The sequence below is a fragment of the Amblyomma americanum genome, chromosome 3 (assembly GCF_052857255.1).
Source record: "Amblyomma americanum isolate KBUSLIRL-KWMA chromosome 3, ASM5285725v1, whole genome shotgun sequence".
Lineage (NCBI taxonomy): Eukaryota > Metazoa > Arthropoda > Arachnida > Ixodida > Ixodidae > Amblyomma > Amblyomma americanum.
The window spans coordinates 81,915,121-81,932,669 of NC_135499.1; the positions used below are offsets into that span (position 1 = coordinate 81,915,121).

Sequence of the window (17,549 nt, forward strand, 5' to 3'; positions counted from 1 at the left end):
TGGCGTCATCAATCTAACATGAATGAATTTTTCGTCATGTATGCAGATGACACCAGCGCCATTAATGTACCAATTTAGCAACAACAGGCTCAGCATGTTGACTTGCGGCACGCCACGAGAAATTTGTGATGTCGTGACAGGAAACCAATCAAATTGACACATGGGTCAGCTTAGAAGGGTAGGAGCGTATTCGCATTTACGCATAGCCTCTAATACCAAACATGTTAATATTTTAAAGAAGAATATCCCGATGTACAAGGTGAAATGCCTTCATAAAATGTGCAGAAAGAGCAAGTACTAAACTTTAGGCCTTAAATTAAGTTACGCAAAATAAACTCTTTTTGTGCTAACAGTGCCGTTTCTGCAAAAATCTTTTTCAAACCATATTGGGCATTTGTGATTATGCTATGATTCTCAGTAAAGCGTGATAAACGCTTTAAAATCATCTTTTTCAAACCTTTAGAAAAATTCGCTGGCAAAAATGTTGGTATGTGGTTCCAGACATAATTTTTTCACCCTTCTTAAACATGGGATCGCTTCAGCCATTTACTTTGAAATGTGAAAAATAGCCAACGTCAAACATTAAATACATGGGCTAGAAGTGGGGCAATAACATCAATGACAAAATACATAGGTCAAGCTTCTAGATCGTTTACGTCCCAAAATGTATGGTAAGGGCACGGAAGACAGAAATTGCTTCTTCGGTAGTTACAGGCGCGAGAAAAATAGCAGATCTGTTGTTAAAATCTTTACATTGAAAGTCATTGCTTCTGCGATCTGTATTGAGGGTTGTAAGAAAGGAATTATTAGAAGCCCTTGTCAGCACTAGTCCTGTAGTTTTTGCCGTTCCGGTATTTATTATAATAGTTAAATATTTCCAAAGAATGTCACTTTGTGCGCTGCCACGCTCGAATATATTGTCACGTGGTGGTGACGTTGAATAACACAGTAGCAATACTGTGAAAGACAAAACGAACTTTTATTGGGCGAACCTGTGCCCGCAAAAAGAGGCTACACTTACAGCACAACGGTAGCGGCGCATACGGTCGGCGATCGTCGAAAATCTGATCGGCGGGTCAAGCGCGTCGGCTGTTATATAGCGGTCGTCGAATGTTCCAGACTAATCGTTGGGACCCGCGTGCCTTCCACAAAGTTCTACACCATTTGCGTCAGGCGATGAAATCAGATAACATAAGGTTCGGCTACAACAGACAGCGAACAGAAGCATCGATGACTTGCCAGAAACTTCGGATAGATGCAGGCGCGTTCCGCGCTGTGCGATAACACTTGTTAGGCGGCGAAACGTGGTCGCCCAATAAAGATAAGTACACGTGTCAATATTAGCATAGTAACTAGTCGTAGCTACCCTAATATCATGGGTTAATTTGTTGCGGTATTTTTGTACTCGTTTAAGACCTCGAGATCTAGGTTATTCAGAAGCAATCCACAGACCATGTACTTTGTCTGTAAGCGGCGATGTAGTGGGCTGTTTATCCGCGGTTTACCCGCCGGGTGGCTCAGTGGTTATGGCGCTCGGTTGCTGACCCGAAAGACGCGGCTTCGATCCCGGCCGCGGTGGTCGAATTTCGATGGAGGCGAAATTCTAGAGGCCCGCGTACCGTGCGCTGTCTGTACACGTGCAAGAACCCCGGGTGGTCGTAATTTCCGGAGCTCTTCACTACGGCTCCCCTCATTGCCTGAGCCGCTTTTGGACGCAGACCCCCCTAAACCAAACCAAACTAAACCACAAATTTCCTCACAGCGATCTTTTTACGAGCTTTAGAGGCGCCAAGTAGTTGCTTTTTTTTTTTCTCATAAGAGCTTGTTGATAACGGTACGTTTTTCAAGTCATCGCAACCCAGGGACTGCGCCGTGAACTCTGCCTTGCACGCTCTTGCGAGAATGCCAGTTCGTTTGGCCCTACACGTGAAACGAACAACATTCTTCTCATGAGATTTGGCCGTTTCATATTTGTGACAAATGTAAATTTTTGCTCCTTAATATCTACTCCTATCTTTTTTCGATTTCCTTCACCGCATTCAGTTCGTCACATCTATCAGGTAGGCCTTTCATTTAAAGGTTGTTTATTCTCTGATATAGTTCCAGTTCATACACCCTCGATCGTAGCCTTCCGTTTTCCTGTTACAGTTTATGATTTTTGTACAACTTTCCCCAGGTCCTGCTTCAGTTCCCTGCCATCCTTCCGGATATCCATCAGAGCATCACACTTGTCCGAGCAAAATGTAACTCTTTAGACAAGTTTACAAACCAGGCAAGTACACGGGGTTTAGTTGGCGTTTTCACAGTGGTGCTATCGCGCAAATTGATGCAGAAAACACATACACCGCACTGGAACAGATGAAGCGCGTGTTTTCGGCTGATTTTATTGGACAGGACGTAGCGTTTTTATACAAAACCAGAAAGATTGAAAAGAGAGAGAGAGGGAATTGTGACAGAGAAACATGACCGAGTTAAGGAACACCGTAACTCTTCTACCTATAATCTGGCCAAGGACCATATCATTTCATTATCTTCCGGGGCCACTGATGATGCTCTGATGCAATTTTCTGTTCCGGCGTTCCAGATCTTGAATACTCTGATAATCTATCTCGGTTTTTGTTCTTGCTTGACCTAGGATGGCGGTGTCACCCAGATGAGCTTTTCATCCTTTATTGTTCTTTGTTTTTGCTCGACCGGGGACGATGGTGGTGTGAATGTGTTTTATGTATCACTTAGTGTGATATCTCCACCATGTTTACTATTTTGGTTTCACCACTGCGAACTTGTGCAGCACATCTCTCGGTTCTCTCGTTGTCATCTGCTATTTCTATATATTCCGTATATATGCTTCTACTAACCCAACGGACAAAACAGCCTAGTTATAGAGTCAGGACAAAGTCGCAGCCCCACCTGAAATGCTCTGCCCTACATTGCCGAAAAAGGTCAGGCCAAGCTGGGGATGGGCATGTGCTTTACATAGCCCAACGTATATACTCCAACCTGAGGCAAATACTGAATGCCGACCTGATGTGGGTGTAGTACAGAAATACCGTCGTAATATTGGAGTAGTAGCATCGCAGCAGCTAATTTTACATTTTTAAATAACGTATCACAAACTTTCCCAGCAACCTCTACTGATGAAGTCATGGGTGAAAAATAAAGGTTTCTCGATCTTTGCTTTAAAATAAACTTTTTCAATGCTCACGGGGGCAGCCTTCTGTTGAACTTGACCCTTTGGCTTCTCTGTACTCGCTGCTAAATAAGCTATGCTCCTTTCTAATATCTGCCTTTTACAGCAGTGTTAAATTTTGTAGAGCATCGGGTGCAGCGCAGACTTGAATAATCTACGAAAGTATATACACCGGGCGAGCAGAAGATAGTTGTACGTGATCTTGGGACTGTTTCTTAAAGCACGTTAATGTTTCTTTAGCCGCGTGATTGTTTTTTATTTGTTTTACTGCGGGTGCATTCACTGTGTCTTTAATTTGGGTATACGCTGGCTCTCAAACAAAGACGACTTAACTATCGAATGAAAGTTTCGCGCAACCTTGGTGCCTAGAGTTCTCTGTTACATCACTTGGCTTTCTCATTGCCTGCAAACTATTGCCTGTAACCCACGTAATCGCTTAGGAAACCCGTATTACAGCACGTCCGAGCGCACCCAAGGCCCAGGGAGTTGAGCAGAGAAGGCGGGGAGAGGCGGTCGCTAATGCCCTTGGCGATCGCGACACGCAAACCAGCACGCACCCGTCAGGCGGCAGCGAGCGGAGGGGGGGGGGGGGGGGGGGGGGGGGGGGGGGGTTGCAATACGCAGTGGTCACGTGCGAATGACAACGAGGCATAAGGGCGTGATAAGATCGCGGCACAAAAATAGAAAAAGAGGAAGTCAGAGTGAGCCCGGCCGAATACCAAAAGGCGCGATGCGCGTCGTAGTAGTGACAAAGTTCCTCTTGCACGTCGTTCTGTGCACTGAAAAGAGCGGTTCGGTTTCCTTTTGTCCGTCTGGTTTCTTTACTATATTCATGTTCTCACAAAGAGAGCAAAGCAGCGTAAGCACGGGCTATAATATTGCAAAATATTGCGAAACATAACTCAAAGGATTAGCTTGACGCTCCTCGCTCTGGCCAAGGACACTTAGGTGCTTGCATATATAAGGGGTGCCAAGAGCGGGGTTATTCAGTCGAGCTCGCGCCTGTAATCCTCGTCTTCTGCTCTTAGCTTGCTCGCCGAGTTTGAGCCCATCCAAAATGAAGGCGCTGTTCGTCTGTGCGCTCATCGTGGCCGGAGCCTTCTTCGTCAAGGGCGCCCATGAACTGTGCGGTAAGAAAGCTGAAACGATTTCCCCGATTTTCGAACATTTCGGAGCTGCCCTCGAATTTTGGCTGGTGGAATCGTCTTTGACGACGAAATTCTGAACTAAACTTGAGCCTTACTGCGTTCAGTGCAAATCTATGAGCCACGCCTAGCGACGTGTTTATGAATCAAGCCTTATCATCCACCTCATCCCGTCCGTCTGCTCCTGCATCTTGGTTTCGATATGCACACAGATTTCTTTAAATAGCTTACTACTTAGTCTTCCCACATCCGCATCACTGAGTGTGCAGTTTTATCAACCAAGCTCGGAATTGAATCCTTTTTCTAAACACACCTGCCCCTGATTAATGTTCGATGTCACATTGTGAATGTCATGTGGACCTAGAAACAGTATTTGTCCGTGATTACATGGTGTTCGAAATTCGGCAAATAAAGCTAAAATGTCACATATTTCAGAGGGTAAAGTTCATAGGCGGGCCCAATGCCAGCGGCTACAAAAGGAGTGGCAGGTTCTACCGAAACAAATAAATATCAGAGAAGTTTGTCAATGCAAAAGCGTCGCTTCCCATTACCTCCGATTCAAGTTACTTATAATCAAGAAATAATCACGCGTTTTAGAAAACATTAAACACGTGACCAACCAACAGAATAACAGCCACAAGTGCTCCAGCTGGCAAAGCTTGGAGGTTGGCTGTCACTTAGATGGGCATATATATATATATATATATATATATATATATATATATATATATATATATATATATATATATATATATATATATATATATATATATACAAAGTTAAGGAAATGAGGGGCTCGTTTGATAAACTTATGAAGGGAGCCAGCAGTCACCGAAACCAAGGTGCATAGGGGAAAGTTTAATTTGTTTTTTAATGTGTAGTGCTCATCAGTGGGCTATTAATACTTCGATTTATCTATCGCTTAAGGAAAATTACTTATAAAGCAGCAGAAAAACAACCACGCCGCCGGTGGGATCCGAACCCACGACCTCCGAATATGGCGTCCGGTGCTCTTCCAACTGAGCTACGGCGACGGCTGTCCAATCTGCTGCTCTCGTGTGTATTTATGTTTATTGTGTGTAAGCCAACCTTGAGAGTGTTCACCAGCGCCACCCTCGTCCACAGCGGTGGACGTAGCACGTCCTGTATTACCGCGAGTGCGACGCGGAACGTCATCAGTATGTTGAGGCAACAAAATGAAGAATAATGGCCTCTCCCGCACCACTACTGTATCGCGGATAATCAGATGGGCAAACAAAACGGAAGAAAAATCGCAAGCAGGCATTCGCCCGCATGTTATACTATAGATGTTTTAACTGCCAACTCTTACTGCACTTAGCCCTGACATCCACTCCGCTTAAATGATAGTCACGGCACTGCACCCTTCCAGCAATCACTGCTTGCGCGAGCATTGGCTTGAGCGACACTTGGCTTAATGGAACATCGCAAGATAGGGCTCTGAACTAACATGATTTGACGGGTTTTTGAGGCCATTGTCTGCCAGTCGGAGATGATTGTTTAAATTCTTGTACTTCACCATAACGACCGCTTTTGTTGCCTCTCGCATGAATTATGAGCTCCCCGTGATGAAAACCTATTCTTTATATTTCCTGCCTTGTTGTTGACGTAAACTCTTTCCAGAGTCCGGAGCAAGACTGGCATTAAAAGCTCTCAGCAAGTCGCTTTTCTTTCTTTTTTTTTGCGGCAGGGTTTGAGAGCACGATAAAAACGCTACTGTAGCCTTACCAAAGTCGCAGGGTCAACCTACCGTTATGCTGAGAAGGCGCAATTTTCTAATGCTTGTACAGTGGCGATTCTCCTTCTCTTAGCTTCAATTTTGATAGACTGGCGACTCATCTCTGGCGGGTGAGGCGCACTGAGCATTATTTGAGAAAACCTAATTGGAGATTTCTTGTTAGCTTCCCTCATGCCACAAACAGCACGGCGACGTGCTGCATGCCAAGTAAGCGTAGTATCATCGAATACACGCCGCACATGCCTGTAGATTTCCCATTGCAGTGTTAGGCAGCTGTATTCTAGGGTCTCTTAGTAGAAAAATAACAAGAAAATATCTTTTGCGACAAAGGCTTCTCCAGTGTCTTCGAAGAGCGTTGCAACTGGAAGAAAGCTTACGAATTTTACCCATGCTTCTCTATCGTTCAAACTTACCACATCACGAGAAAGGCTATCCCTTTTCAGGAACGGTTCGCAGTTCTTAGCGAGCAGCGTAATTTCTTGCGGAATTCGGTTGATTTAAGGCTTTCAGATTTGTTCTGATGCGCTGAAGCGTACGGCAACATGAACGCAGTGGACGAAAACATATGCTACGTAAGGCCTTTGCGTTTTCGTAATAATATTGAGCCCCGTGTCCACGCCTTGTAAACTACGAAATGGCAGCCACGGCTGCTTTCTTCCGCCACTTGCTGTTTGCTTTTTTTTTAATTTAGTTAGGAAGCCTTACTCATTTGAAAGCACTATGGCAAAGAATATTGTTCGTTCAGTCATCAGTGCGCCAGTGGACGAAACGAGTTTCTAAAGTTAAAAAGAAAAGAAACACATCGGGTCATTCCTTCAACGTGATGCTAAAACTGGAGACACCGATATGATGTCAAGGTGTGAAAAAAATAACCACCGAATTACTTCGTTAAACAAAGTGCGACGCAGCTGCGCCAGCGCAGAGCTCTGTGTGTCTTCGTTAATCTTGGTTATTACGCTGCCGAGCTTAAATCGGGGTTAAATTTAGGGCGATCAATTTTATTGACGCGGAGCAAACGCCAAAGCTTGCGCGCTCTCGAATCAGCTTAAGCAGTAATGAGTAGCACATCAAAGTCTTTCGTTATACAAGGGTATTTCGTTATACCTGATTCTTTTGTCTCTCCCACCTTTAAAGTACAGGAAGAAATGAGAGATTTCCCTCTCGATGTCAACTGTGACAGGGGGTTGTTCCGTTAATTAACACCCGACAAGAAGACTCTTTCGCTAGTGAGGCACTTAGTCCAAATGCGCGTTCGGTTTTTCGCTTCGGTTTCGGTTTTCGATCCATTGAGCACGATAGAAGTTGATTCAGACGACGACGTGCTAAGCACAGCGCAAGTTACATTCAGTTCAGCACAATTTATGTTCGGATGCGGCGATGGTCAAGAGGCAGCGCGCCCGACTCACATCGCGGTGATGGTGCAGTGGTCAACAGAGTGGATCTCTTCTCATCGCCCCGGCTCCGAAACCCACTCGTGGCCGTAGATTGTCCTGTTCTAGTTTACTGGTCCTCCGAGGCTCCATCCCCAGACAAGACAGCTTTTTCGCTAGCGAGGGACTTACTTCTAGCGCGCTAAAAGTCGGCACAAAGCTCTCTTCTCGTCTCGCATATTTCAATGGCGCACATGTCCCCTTAGAGAACGTGTGCGATTTTCTGGTCACTTTCTAACGCCTGAACTTACGTGGCGTGCATTCACCTTGCGTGGCTGGGAAGATGTTGTCCTAGTGGTTTTTCAAAACCACTAAGCTTTCTACACCAACTCTTCTCGGGTTTTGCAAAGAAAAAAATCATAATTCTACATTATCAATGTGCCTTTTCTGTCTCTTCACAGGCACTCAGCGCTCCTTCTCTCGCTCTTGGATTAATGTAGCCAGTTGTGCAGTTAACGACATTTTGCGCCGAGCCACTTTGGCTCACGTGATTTGAGCATTGCACGCACGCACGCACGCACGCACACACACACACACACACACACACACACACACACACACACACACACACACACACACACACACACACACACACACACACACACACACACACACACACACACACACACACACACACACACACACACACACACACACACACACACACACACACACACACACACTCACACACACACACACACACTCACACTTTGGCTACTGTGTGTCGTACCAGTACAGAAACTGCGAGTATGGTGCCTAATCTAAGCAGAATGCAATTCTCACATAACTCGCTGTCATGAGAGAAAGAATGTAACGTACAACATTTTCCGCTTTCAGCCCTGAACAACGACCAGATCTCTGCATTGGTGAAGTGCATGGGGGACCACCTTAGCTCCGAGGTACTAGTCTCTCAATTAGTCCGCTTTTTCTGCATTCCGACAACAAGAAGCATGACGTGGACGCAGAATTCTTTCTGCACTCTCACTGGCTTCGAAGTTTTCTAATGCGCTACCTTTCTCACAGATCAAGGGAAAGGCGAAGGATCTCATCCAGAAACACGGTAACAACGTGGCCGAGATTCTTAAGAAGCAGTGCGATGCCAACGTGGACTTTGTGAGTGCACTGTTTTTAAACTCCTTACAGATAATTCCCACTGAGTAATATCGAATGTGAACCTTCGTCTAAAATGCTGCTTGTTAATGCTGAGGTTGTGTAAATTTTAATGCAGTGTTCACTGTGACTTGTAAGGCAGTGTTTTGTAATAGGAGCTCGCATGCAGATGGCGTTGGTTTTTACGTATTCGTTGCATGCGCCCTAAAAATATGAAACGCGAGTTTATAAGCGCCTTTCGTCTGTAAGTTGCCTGACGTTACAAATTCCAACGATCGCAATGATAAACTCGAAGTTGCTTAAAATGGTAGCAGCGTTCCTATTCGGTGAAGTGCAGTGCACTTTCTTACGGGAAGCCCATGTGTGTCTACGGAAACTTAATCTTGATAATGGTGTTTAAATGTCTTCAGAATTTTTCTGAGCCGAACACTGAGGAGTTCTATATAGCAAAATGTGTAAGCAGCCTCGCACAGAGGAAATGTTGTCAGTTTCTTTTCATAACAGAACGGTACAAGTTTTCATAGGAGTTTAAAAAGCAATAAGAGAGCCTTATGTCATATTTTGTCACGTCTTTCTCTTTCAACATAAGCAGTATATATGCCGAAGGGTGCCATGCTGCAAGTAACACAGCGTGACATGAGCTCTGTGCTTCATAGTTGCGCACGTTGTGCGGATCCAGATCGAAAGAATGGCATTGCTTAACTTCTTAATTTTACCAAAAGCGTCGTCCGTGCTGTATTGGCGGGGGCTACCGGACAGCAGTTTTTTACTACAGGTCACAAGTCTATCTGCACTTTTGGATAAAATAAAGGCGACATAAAACTGAGCGTACAAATGATTGACCAATTTATGATAGCCTTGCTGAAAATGCTTCGAATAAGCGCGGCTGCCTGTTTCGGTGCGCAGCAGTGAAGTTGGATAGAGAAAGGGGGGCAATCAATGAAGCCAACCGCTGGTCGTTGGTGTTCTTATCCCAGTATAGCCCAAGAAGTAATGTGGAATCACCAAACATTTACCGCCTCTGCGCTTATAACTCTCATTGTACAGGAAATTCCGCAACCCACCCAATCTTTCCGGGTAGAACGGCCAGCGTCGATGCAGGTTTCAGGTCCGATAAACTGGCTGCTCTTCCAGCATAGTACGAATTTTCATTAAGCTCAACGATTACTCACGCCATGTTTTTCTCCTGATCATTTCCAACACTTATAACTTTAATACCTGCCCCACCCAACCATTCTTGTTTTTACGCCTAAGGAACTGCTGAGCCAGCATGTCATTAGCATTTCAAGCACTGCATAGCTCTAAGCAAACTACATGCCATAATTAAATGCCATGAAACAGTGATATTCCGGTTCATATTCACTCGCTGCGGTGGCTCAGTGGTTAAGGCAGTCTTCAATTGAGCTGGTGTACCCGGGTTAGAACCCGGCCGCGGCGGCCGGAGGCGAAACGCAAAAAGGCGCCCGTGTGTTGTGCGATGTAAGTGCACGTTAAAGGTCCCCGAATGGTGGAAAATTTATACCGGAGACCTCCGCTACGACACCTCTTTTTCTCTTTCTTCTTTCACTCCCTCCTGTATCCCTTCCTTTACGGCGTGGTTTAGGTGTCCACCGAGATAAGTGAGACAGTTACTGCGACATCTCCTTTCCCCCAAAATCAATTCAATTTCCGGTTAATATTTCGTTCCGAATGTATGTGATTTTGACTTATTGAGTAGGAGAAAGTGTTCAGCAGCGCGCACTGAGATTTAGGTGCGGCCGTGACTTGTTCCAAAAGTAATCAGGAAATGCTCACGAAGCAGTGCGAATTAAAACGTGAAATGTTAAAGGTGCGTAGTATTATTGTATTCGCAGCGAAATTTATGTATAAAAGCGTTCACCGCACGTGAGCTCATCAGCAACAATTAGTCAGCCAGATGCAGACGGATGCTAAGAATGTGTCGTTTTATACGAGGTGGTGGCTGATGTCACGACGCTGGCCATTTTTTCTTTTTGTTACAACCAGTCAAAAACACCTTAGGAAATCAGAGGACGGTTACGAGTTCGTAACACGTGTGATCCAGCGTCAGCTGGCTTGGAATCGCGAAAGCACGGAGATATATGGTGGATCTAGCGCACCTGGATCTTTTTGATATTTCAACTCTTAATATATCCAAAAGATGCAGCGCCGTACAGACACGATGTATGTCCGCCACCACCCGGTATGCGGTGGCTGCTGGGCTCGTTGATGGACAGGCTTTTTTACCAGTGGGTGCCAGGACGACTACGTGGGAGGCACCACCGGTGGCACATTTTTTAGAAGCCAACTAAGCACCGCTAACTCTTTAAAGCGGCATGCCGAAAAATCCCTCTATAAGCGCATCGCGAATGAAATGTTCTTTTTCTTTCTTAGGCCGAGAAGCTCAAGTCAATCGCCACCGTGAGTACTTTCTACTTATGATGTTCTTTATTGGCGCGTACTTCGCATGGCTTTTAAGCAGAGCTCTGACTGCACTTACCTGCGGATACAAGAGTGCCAGAACTGAGGGCCTCATTAAGCTAATGAGCAGACAAGGGAAGGGGATAGAGAGGCTCGTTATGACATACATGAAGGAAACCAACAGCCAGCGAAACCTAGGAGCATAGGGGATGTTTTTTTTTTTTTAACTCTCAACTTTTGTGATATCTGCGCCATTAGCCTTTCCGGTAAGGTCTGCACGTGCAGTAATAAAAAACCGAAGCCATGCCGTAAGTTTTAAACATAACTTAGATAACACACCCTTAAACAAATTTTATTGGGGCCCTGAAGTTGTGTGTTTGTATTTCATGCTTTGTGCTAAAATAAATAGGTCAGAAAAGCCAACAGTCAGCAAAACCAATGATCATAGGGGATGTTTTTTTTTTAATTTGTGGTGTTGATCACTAGGAGATCAAAAGCGTAATTATTTTATCGCTTAAAGGTAAATAATTAGAAAGCAGAAGAAAAAACAACCACATGGTGCCGGTAGGATCCCAACTCGCGACCTCCGACTGAGCTACGGCAACGGCCCTCCAATCTTCTGCTTTCGGGGGCATTTATGTCAAGTGTAACCAAACATTGAGAGTGCTCACCAGCGCCACCCTAATCTATAGTGGCGGACGTAGTACGTCTGTATTACCCCATGTGCAACGTCAAACGTCATTGAATGGTGAGGGTGGAAGCTGGGCGATAAAAAATTTTGTGATACCGGCGTCCCTCACAGCCTGAATCGCTTTGGGACGATAAGCTCCATAAAATCAAGCCTTTTATGCTACCTATGGCATCAATGCTACCATAATCGTGGCCCTCGATAAGCTGTCAGCAAACAAGTGAAGGGAAATGGGCTCGTTATGACGTAGTACATGAAGGAAGCCAACAGTCAGCGAAACCTAGGAGCATAGAGGCTTTTTTTGTTTCTGTTTTGATCAATGGAAGATTAATTTTGCAATTATTTTATCGCTTGAAGATAAATTATTAGATACCGAAAGAAAATAAAGGCATTGGCTCGACCCTTCTGGTCAAAGCATAGTCGGTGTACGGTACAAAAACATAGTACGCTCACTGGTCTTATGCAAAAATTCGAGCATTTCCTTCACATAAGCTCCTTGGTTTAGCATCATAAAACAGATATTTTGAAGCTTTTGTGCTGCGAAACTGCTTCCTCGCTCCGGCAAGGTGTGGGACGTAAAATGTGAGGTGCACCGCGGTAGTAACCATTCGCAGCCAGTATGTAATCATGCGCCGACATAATTTTTACGAATTTAATATTCACAACGAATCATTCCGCCTGCAACTGCGACTCCTGTGCTTTGCTGCAGCTGTTGCGGTAAAAAACACTTAACTTTTCCTGAAGGCTGTAAATAGGTGCCTTATCCAATAACGACGGAAAGCAACCGATAGCAATGGGAAATCGTTTCGGCAGCTTGATACGTTTGTTCATAAATAAAATAAGAGTTGAAAAGCAGGAAGCTACAGACGCCTTATTCTCCGGAGTGGAGCTGGTTAATCGGCCAAGCACGTGCCCCAAGGAGCAGGGAATGAAAAATTGCGCTCACGGTCCGCTAAGCACTAGAATAGAGCATAAACACTGGCTTTAGCCTTAACCTTTAATCATTAACCCTTAACTTAACCGTTAATCTTTCTGGTCAGGTCGATTTCTACAGAAATTAAAGAAACGAAACGCTGGCGGGATGAGATTTTATAGGTGCACCGGTAATGAAAATGCAAACGCAAATTTCGCTCCACCTTGCACTTTATGCGTCTACGTCGTCTTTTAATTTCGCTTCTGTTCAGAATTTCACTGGATCCTCTAAGCGACAGACTGTTTCTACTGAGGATAGACATATCCTCTCCCGTGAAGACACCGATGTCCTCCTGTTCCAATCAAAGTGAAAACTGTCCCGGCGTTTTTAGCACGTGCCAGTAAGTACGACGACGCCCAAGCATATAGCGGGATGTTTATCGCCGTGGTTTTGAGACAGCGCCGCACTTTTAACGACCGGATGCTGGGTGCTGCAGAAAAAGAGCCCCACTGGCTGTAAATGCACTTGGTGGGCTCACCGTAGTAGTGGACGGCGTGTATCATTACGAGCGTATCCGTTTACGGGAGGAGAACTACTGCAACAAAATTAAGGAAGACGTAAACAAAGGCACGGAAAGGTACAACCCCGCCTCGCGTGCGTAACAGGTGTCATCGCTGTCGTGGTTGCCGGGAGAATGGACACGCACACTGTGCATTCCAGCGTAAGGCGGATGCAAACGAAGGCGGAAAGGCGTTTGCAGCGTAGACCGACCAGACTAGAATGAAAGCAGCAGAAACAATAGCCTGCCCAAGACAAGGTGGGCTCGAAAGGAAGGAATATGTTCGAGTCAGACACAGAGCACTCACCGCTAGATGGCACGTATTGTGAGATTCCTGAACGAAACTCACGTCCGTTTGGTGCAGTGGATCCCCGAATCACGGGGAGTATAAAAAAAAATATTCTTCGGAAAACCGTCCTGAGAAGGGCGTTTGAAAGACTTAATGATCACTTGAATACGGGCTAGTGCCCTGCCGTTTTCATACATGTGAGAGTCATTAGTGACTCTCAACACTGATGTTTCAATATTTACACATTACTTAATCACTGCATCTTATAGATAAGAGTCACAACTACCCGCGTTCCGCAATTCGTAACTGGCTTGCCCTAGTTTGCCAGACCTAGTCGGTATTTTTGCTTCGGTTACTCACACGCTGTCCTTGAGTTTGTTATTGCCGTTCACGAAAGAGGCGTCGACATGCAGTAGAAAGTATGTGTGGCTTTTGCTCGTCTGAAAGAACGTTTATGGCTGAACTAAAAGCTCAGGAAATAAAGTTTAAAAACAAACGGTCCTATGCGCTGGTGGTGACAGCTGTAACATTAAATGAAAGGTTGCACGTTGACTACACTGAATGTTTGAGGAAGTCATAAGTATAAGATACGCTTGATCTCTGACACGTCCTTGCATTTTCTTTGTTTTCAGCCCGAGGAGGCGGAAGCTGTCAAGAAGGCCTACGTGGAGTGCAGGCAGGGTTGAACTGCTTGGAGATGGCAAGCAACGTCTACAGCGCGCCATTCGGAACGTAACAGCAGTTGTTTTGTAGAATAGCGATGAAATAAAAGCGGTCGTTACACCGATCCATGTCCGCCTTCAGAAAAACACTTGTAGGCCCTGCCAACTGCCACGTATGGCTCACCGCCATACATACACGCACAGTCGTAAATTCCTCAACAAAGCGTGGCGGTTCATCCCAGCGGTACCACGGTTACACGTGCAACAGCCAGAGAGCACTACGAGCGATTACAGTTTACACCGAGGGACTAGTGCTTTTACCCGAAAATTTTCGTCGGATTAGCACACTGAATCAGCAATTCACAACAGCAACAGCGACTCTGTCAAGTGTTTCCGGTCCCACCAAGTCCGAGCATATACTGTGCCCTTCTATGTCTTTCTTCCACAGATTATTCGACAGAAGAGTGCATGCATAATGTGGAGAGTAAACCGGTGTTTGTCAAATCTGCCCGCATCAGAAAGGAGGGTTTTTTTTTTTTTTCACTGCGTCCGGCTACATTTCCTGAACTCTTCAATATCACACCGCGCTAGTTCTGCTCCTAGTTTCCGGTTGGTTTTAAAGGACGCTGAGGAGAAATTGGAGCTCACTTTTATTGATAAGATACCAGCTCCTAACCACAAAAACACCACTCTTTTTGAAAACGGAACTCTTAAGAGGTAGAAAACAGGGACAACTAAAATACAGGTATCGCCTGTAATTGGCGGCGCCACAGGCGGCCAGCTTCATTTCGATATGTTACGGTGTGCTTTGCGGCTATGCGCATTGCGTCCCCACATGGTTTGGTTACGCGCCTCGATTTACAATGGCGGAGCAGCAGAGGGCACGCAAGTGTCTCTCTAAGTGCTACTCGGACGAATTTCGTGCAACGGCACGCACCTGCAACAAGGAAAAATAGCTGTGTAGAGGTAATGTTCAACGCGCCTCCACGTTAGGAAACGCGCCGCTCGGTGCGCTCGCCCCGTCAACGAACCAAGACGCTGGGCTGCACAACGAGCCCTGCGAGGAGTGTTATTGCAGAATTTGAATATGCCCGCACGTACCAGTTTCTACACATTAGTCGTGACAGTGGCTCGGCGATGACAGCGACGCTGCCGAGTCCTTGGAGCTAAGACTTTCTTGCCAGACCATCCGCCTCAGGCCTCAAAAGCATCGCACGCTGTGTGGGGGTGAGGTCGCTGAATGCAGGCCACAGTTCTCTGCGAGAAATTTGTTGTCAGAATCGGTAACGGGATTCATCGTAACGTTGGTGCAAACGTGAACGAAACGACGATGGCTGATAGAGGCCTTAAAGGGGCTCGGGAAAACTTTCCGAGGAAAGCACTTCAACTCGCTTAATCAATGCGTTGTGTTGTCATGAAAACCTGAGCCAAATAATACACTTCTACACGCAGCAGAGGCCCCACAATCACGCGCGAAAGTCGACGAGCCCTTCCCGGCGACTTTTTCATGTTTCATGCTTGCACCCTGCTCCGTCGCTCACATCTACGTATACATGTTGAGAGGTGGCTATTGGTTAGATACTTTGAGACATCAGGCAGCTACCCCTGCGGTGTACAAAATAAGCCGCGTATCTCCGGCGGGTCAGGAAGCTGCGCCTCCGGAGGTAGGGCTGGTGGAGGAGCGCCGACCTCCCAGCGTGCAAAAAGTGAGGAGAGGAGAGGGAAAGGCACGAATATGCTGAAATTCGAATTTTGACTACAGATAACTCAGCTTCTACAAAGCGCTTTAAAAAATTTCTTGCTGGGCATTATTCGTGAAGCGGCGTGCTTTAACAGCCCAGCCATATTGCAACTTTATTAGAGCCCCTTTCAGAGCCCCTTTAAACGTCCGGACGGCAGTATAGTTTTCAATTGGACGGCTGCTAAGCGGTGGCGCAGCGCTTGCTTCAGCAGCCACGGAGTCCTCATTTCTGTTTCGGCCACTTTACGTCGTTTTTCTCATATTTCGTCATCACAGATTCCCGAATTTGAATCGTAGCGGCGGGAAAAAGTTGTTCAACTTGGAATCCAAATTTCTTAGCAGTAAATGAACCTTCCGCTGCCGGACAAGAGGCGTCAAAGCCACCAAATACCGAACTATCGGGTTTTACTAACAAAAGAAAATTTTGATATATCGTTATCCTCAGTGTTCATTTAAAATCAGTTAAACGCAAACGCTCGGAAATTCTGTTTTCGTCAACCGCCGAAATGTTCGTAGCTCAGCCTTCGATAAGCGGTTTGGCCGCCTAATGAGATGCTCTCTGTCAGTTGTCCGCTTCCATATTTTCAAGTTAACCGAAAATAAGAGTTTTAATATTTTTAATCTTTTAACACTGCCGAGACACGCACATGAGCGACGTGTTTCTCTGTATTATTTTTATGTATTTTCTCTGACTTACCTTGTGTTTCTTCTACCCCGATTAGAATCCTGTTCAATAGTTATTCATTTATGTAAGCGTGACTTGTCAGATGCTGTGAAATGCCGTCATATAAGGGCAGCTGTCCTGTCAAGCTGCTCTTCGAAGCAGCTTTTTAGCGGCTGCTCCTCTCTTCGTATCAAATTAAAAATAAATTATTATTATTATTATTATTATTATTATTATTATTATTATTATTATATTATTATTATTATTATTATTATTATTATTATTATTATTATTATTATTATTATTATTATTATTATTATTATTATTATTTCGTTTAAAGCCCATCACCATGCCAACGCTTAGATTGCACACAGGCTACTCCCCGCACGCTGTGGCAGAGCTTTCCAAGCATTTCAGTTCTACGAAGACCTAATCAGCACACAGCATCTTTCGTTGCACTATTTTTTTGGTTACCATGCAACGATGCAAAAGATTAGAGCCAGTGCAGAAAGAAAAAGTCCATCTGTCCATTCATTTTGTCCAGCGCTTCCTCTAGTTGGTACAAGCTTCCCTGCACATATTCTGAACGCTCACTGGATGATTTATTTTTTGTCTTGCTACTGCTCGCATAAAGAGCTCACTTTAAGTACTGCACCTGTATTCTTTGGCGCCATGGGCTGGAGCTGCGCAATGCGGTGGAAAGGGGGAAAGAGAAAATAAACTGTCTTAGGACGATGTGACGTCCCCTTCCGGGGCTGCCGTGGGGCGAGCTGTTTATACCCCTGTCACACGGCCAGTTTCAATCACCCTCGAGTCGAGGGTCTTCGAGATTCTCAATCGCCATCGAACTCACCGCTGCTACACGGCAAATCTCAATGGCCATTGAAATGGTTCTCGTGTCTCACGCTACGCTTGTGTGGTGCCACAGTCGCTACTTTATATTTTACAAAAATAACAAAAATATTTGATAAATGTATACGAAAT

The 17,549-nt window shown here is 45.3% G+C and overlaps 1 protein-coding gene and 1 non-coding gene across 2 annotated transcripts; one reads left to right on the top strand and one right to left on the bottom strand.

Moving 5' to 3' along the window:
- Positions 1-4,163: 4,163 nt before the first annotated feature.
- LOC144124693 (uncharacterized) lies at positions 4,164-14,285 on the top strand. The gene is made up of 5 exons (XM_077657526.1): positions 4,164-4,320; positions 8,359-8,420; positions 8,545-8,634; positions 11,023-11,049; positions 14,131-14,285. Exons 1-5 carry the CDS (start codon positions 4,248-4,250, stop codon positions 14,182-14,184), a joined length of 306 nt encoding a protein of 101 aa, XP_077513652.1. The 5' UTR covers positions 4,164-4,247; the 3' UTR covers positions 14,185-14,285.
- TRNAW-CCA (transfer RNA tryptophan (anticodon CCA)) lies at positions 5,297-5,369 on the bottom strand. The gene has a single exon. It is a non-coding gene; the product is annotated as a tRNA-Trp (tRNA).
- Positions 14,286-17,549: the final 3,264 nt, after the last annotated feature.